We start from the raw sequence: 4,863 nt of genomic DNA, 5'->3' as shown, positions 1-4,863 counted from the left end.
GACAGACTAGATGAAAAACTAACTGGTAGCTGAAAAAATAATTGATAGTTGAAAAGTCAACTGGTGGCTAAAATGATAGCTATAAGCTTATAAACTAGCTAAGAAAAAATAACGTTTAAAAAAACTAACTGAAAGACATAAAATGACATAAATGGACATTTAAAAGAATATGTTTATTATAATTAAATAATGGTATATTCTAAAAACTCCTGAAAAACTAATCTAAATAACTTTTTATAAAACTAGTTTATCAGCTACTTTTTGATTTATCAAACATGACATTTTAAAAAAACTTGAAAAATAAATGAACTTATTAACTAACGGTGGCACGCCAAAAACAACCTTATTGATTTTTCAAGAAGTCATTAACTTAATAAATAGTTTTTAGATGAAATCTCAAGCTCTAAAACAAACTATAATATATAAATCAATCAAACGAATTCTAAGTTTTATTTCTTTGCTCTCGCAAAATCCTATGTAATTCAAAACCATTTTAAACTCAAATTAACATCATCTGTAGTGATAATCCAACGGACTATTTCTCAAATAATTTTTCTATATAAATTGATTTGTTGCAACATTACATTCATCAAATTGAAGTCAAATAATTTTTCAATATAAATTGAACTCAAATTAACATCATCTCTAGTGATAATTTTTCAAACACAAAAAACATATCTTTATTGGATATCATGCCATATTTTGTTAAGATATATACACAACTGATTTTTACGAGAGAAAACACAACACAATAATCAAATTCATCTGAACACAAACAAGCTGAAAACGTGGAATGTTATAACTCAAAATTACGAAAAATGTAATTACTAAGAGACAATATATATATTTTTCAGGTTAATTACTGCACAAATTATCCTAAGAAAGGCTAGAATTTGTCTATTCTGTTTTGTTAGAAGCTCCTTGGCTACAAAATAAAATAACTTCAAATTAAGAAAATGAAAAAGGTCTGCTGACGCAATCACAATCCAGTCATTCAGAGGGGCTGTTGTATCGAAGATGTTGCTCGTAGTAGTTGATCAACTGTTATTATATCATTTATAAATAATTATTAATTAATAAATAAAAATAAACGAACAATGGAATTAATAATTATTATGTTCAATTAGTATAATGAATAAATAAATTTTATTTAGGGTTTTATACAAAAAAACCCCATTATTTTGGGAAAAAATTTTATACAGTCCTATTTTTTTTTAACAGAAAAATCTCGATTATTTAACATTTTGCCCAAATTAACGAAATAATCTTTTTTTTTTAATTTTAACAGGAAATGATAGATTATGTGATTTTCCCAAAATAATGACTTTACTGTTAAAAAAAACATTTAGAACTTTATCAAAAAAATTCCCAAAATAATGAGACTTTTCTGTTTTATTTATTGTAAATGTATATAATTGATTTTTTTTACTTAGGTTTAAATGTAACAAATAGCAACATACTTTAATTTATTTGTTTATTTTCATTAAAACATTGTACTTCCATTTTTTTTCGTAATATAAAATTGCACATTAGAAAATTTACCAAATTATGCCATTTTTTTCAACATTGTATGTTGAAAAATCTAATAATTATAATAGTAAAGATTCGTAATGTATTTGGAAGAAATGAAAGTAGGATTTTATAATAAACAAAAAAAAAAGTATGTTGCTATTTTGTTACATTTAAACATATATTTATTTCGGTATATATTTATAATGTGGGTATTTTTGTCATTTAATATGAAACTTATCCACAACAAGAAAAGAAATTTACCAGAAGTGGATTGTGTTCCTTGAGGTACTTATTATCCACAACAACCTCTTCTCCATCTGACCTGTTTATATAAGTTTACACCATTAATGTTTTTGGTGAATAAATGGTTATAAAAATTCCTTAAAAGAATTTTTGATTGTTAATTATTTATATAAACATTTTTGGTGAATAAATGGTTATACTGGATCCCTCAAAAAGTATCATGTGATATGGAAATCAGATACAGAGGTTTCTGGGGAATTGTTTAATGATGAAGACAACAAGGGCAATCATGTCTTTTTGCACAGACAAGACAACAACACGTCATGTCCCACCTTCTTGGGTGGGACAAAAATTTTACATGAAAAGGACTCGAAAACTTTTCTTGGGAAATGTTCGTGATGAGGACAAGAAGGGCAATCATGTCTTTTCCACGGACAAGAAAGGGGCAAGTCATGTCCCATCTTTTTAGTTGGGGTAAAAAGTACAATGAAAAGACTAGAAAATTTTTTCTAGGGAAATGTTCAATGATAAGGACAAAAAGGGCAATCATGTCTTTTTTACAGACAATCCCTACATTTTAGGATGAAAAAAAAAGATCTAGGGAAACGTTCAATGATGAGAAAGAGAAGGGCAATCATGTCTTTTGTACAAAATAAGAGAAGCAACTCATGTCCCACCTTTTTGGGTAGGAAAAAAATTATGACTCTTGTCCTACTAACATAAATCTCAGTCCAACGCATGTCAAACACAGTACAAGACACAGTCTCTTAACAAAAGGGCTTATAAAGAGGGAGAGAAAAAAAATCCACAAACCTTAAGACCAAAAAGGACACAGAAACATCCTCAATGCCATTAAGTATAGAAGTCGAATAATTCACAGGCTTCAAAATCTTGGTAACAACATTCAAATTTCCAGAAATACCCACAATCTCATTAGCACCCAAACCATCCCCAAGGGCACAAACGTCTTTTACCTCATCTTCCACAACATCATTATGAGCAACCAACTTTGAATCTTGCATAAACCGCTTAACAGCACCAGATTTCCTCCTTTTCGCTCCAATTCTAGGACTAACCCTAAGAACTTCTTTCTCATCAACTTTTCTTTCCCCATTTCCATTTTTACCCCCTTCATCTGCTCGATCTTCTTGAATGTGAATAGCAAACTCAGACATGTTTTCTTGATTTGTGGAAGATGAGAGTTTCAATTCGGGAAGTGATATGTCTAAATTGGTTTTGTTTTTTGGTTCTTGAATTTGTGGAGAACCAGAATCATTACTAAAGTTGGAATTGTTGACAGATGGGATTGGTGAAGGGTCTTCAATGATTTTGATTTTGACAGATGGGACTTCATATGTGGCGTCTGGAGAACGCTGATGTGGCGGTTGTTTTTGTTTTTTCTTTGATTGTGGTGTGGGCCCCGCTGAATGTCTTCGCTTCCGTTTACGGTTTGATTTGGATTTCCAACTTCATATTTTAAAATATTAGGAAAACATTAATAAGACAGTCTGTCATTCAGGACAAGACACAGGACAACACAAGACAGTACAAGTTGTAATGTCAAGTGCAAGACAACAGACAGAGGACAGGACAGGACATGACAGGATAAGATCTGGTTCGTGGCACACAAGACAAACTTTTGTCCAATTGAAATTAGTTAATAGAAAAAGAAATATGGAGGAATAAAAGGAAAACCTCTCTTCAAATGCATCAATGAAATCAGAACATGACATGAGATTCTCCACAGGTTCCCAAGTATTAGATGACTCTGGCCAGCCACGCCTTCATTAAAGCATAAACATATATTTTAATCCATATATATATATATATATATATATATATATATATATATATATATATATATATATATATATATATATATATATATCAAAATTCATGTTACAATAGAAAATTAATGCTTATATGAAAGATCCATTTCACATGATGTAATGTTTAGGACTTTAGGTATTTCAACGACCCCATGGCTTTAAAATGGGTTGGAGTGAAAAGCAATTTTACATTTGAACCAAATCAGAAACAAGACTAACATTTTGAACAAATCAAGAGTAACATTTGAGTTTGAAATTGGAAACAGGAACTAACCATGGGGGTTTGAATCGAAAACGTCCATGGATGATTCAATACTCCAAACATTTTGATGTTTTGAAACTATAAGTAAATGAGTATTGAACCCCTAAAACAAATACATGTTCTCTAGATATAATTATATGAAAATGACATGTGATATAACAGGGTCACGTACCATTTGATGAGATACTGCGTTTCCCCCTTTTTTCCCGAAGTAATCCACGACGAGGAAGACGACAGAAGGTTCGAAGAACAAAAGCGCCGCAAAATTAGGCCAAATGTACGTTATACATAAGGAAAGTATTCTAATAAAGCAATGAAACACAAACAAAAAACTATAATAAACCTTCCGTATCCGTTTCCTCCTCACAGCTTCGATCTCGTAGAAACCCTCAGCTAGCTTAGGTCGCTCGTTGTCACCGTTGCTTTCACCTCCATCAGCTCCTCCTCCGGTGAAATCCACGTCTCCCGATTGATCTTCATCCTCGTATTCTTCGTCCTCTTCTTCATTGTACTCATTTCCACCATCGTCGCCGTCGTTCATCGACTGTTGCTGCTGGTCGTACTGAACCTGATCGCTCCCTTGATCATTGGTCTCGTAATGGACCGAGTGCGACGGTGGTGATCGGAGATCGGAGGTTATGGTCCTCCTTCTACCTCCGCCCTTCATCGGATTTGTCTGAAATCAATTTGACGAAGGGTTTGGTGTTTCTTCAGTGTTCACAGTGCTTTTACCTTTTTCTCTCAGAATCGTTGAGTGAGAGGCTTTAATACTATTCGGAAATTGTGGGAAATTGGGGATTTTTGTAAGGTTTTCCGATTTTGGGCCCAATTTTGAAATAAGTTCACGTGAAAGGTGTTGGTATTGGTCAAAAATAAAAATAGAAAATATAATTCAAAGCTATTTTAAAATATATTTGTTTTGGTTTTTTATATAGTTTTTATATTTGTAAAAACTAGAAATTATTTTTGTTATGTTTAAAATAAAAAATACACGTTTTAATTTACATCTATCAACAT

At 31.5% G+C, this 4,863-nt stretch overlaps 1 protein-coding gene across 1 annotated transcript; it reads right to left on the bottom strand.

Annotated features, from left to right (window-relative positions):
* Positions 1–778: 778 nt before the first annotated feature.
* LOC145161416 (chromo domain protein LHP1-like) lies at positions 779–4,626 on the bottom strand. The gene is made up of 6 exons (XM_079080924.1): positions 4,190–4,626; positions 4,019–4,044; positions 3,451–3,537; positions 2,569–3,222; positions 1,774–1,834; positions 779–1,041 (listed from the first exon to the last, which is right to left on the bottom strand). The coding sequence occupies exons 1-6, from the start codon at positions 4,511–4,513 to the stop codon at positions 991–993; spliced, it is 1,203 nt and encodes a 400-aa protein (XP_078937050.1). The 5' UTR covers positions 4,514–4,626; the 3' UTR covers positions 779–990.
* Between the last annotated feature and the right edge of the window lie 237 nt (positions 4,627–4,863).

This window comes from Lactuca virosa, chromosome 1 (assembly GCF_052849685.1).
Source record: "Lactuca virosa cultivar CGN04683 chromosome 1, Lactuca_virosa_CGN04683_v6, whole genome shotgun sequence".
Classification (NCBI taxonomy): Eukaryota; Viridiplantae; Streptophyta; class Magnoliopsida; order Asterales; family Asteraceae; genus Lactuca; species Lactuca virosa.
This window is presented reverse-complemented; position numbering and strand designations above follow the sequence as displayed.

Bases quoted from the DNA above. Each gene is read 5' to 3' on its own strand.
- LOC145161416 (XM_079080924.1), bottom strand. From the start codon at position 4,513: ATGAAGGGCGGAGGTAGAAGGAGGACCATAACCTCCGATCTCCGATCA. The intron at 3,538-4,018 runs GTACGTGACCCT...GCTTTAATGAAG, and splicing joins ACGCAGTATCTCATCAAATG to GCGTGGCTGGCCAGAGTCAT. The intron at 3,223-3,450 runs GTTTTCCTTTTA...TAAAATATGAAG, and splicing joins ATTGATGCATTTGAAGAGAG to TTGGAAATCCAAATCAAACC.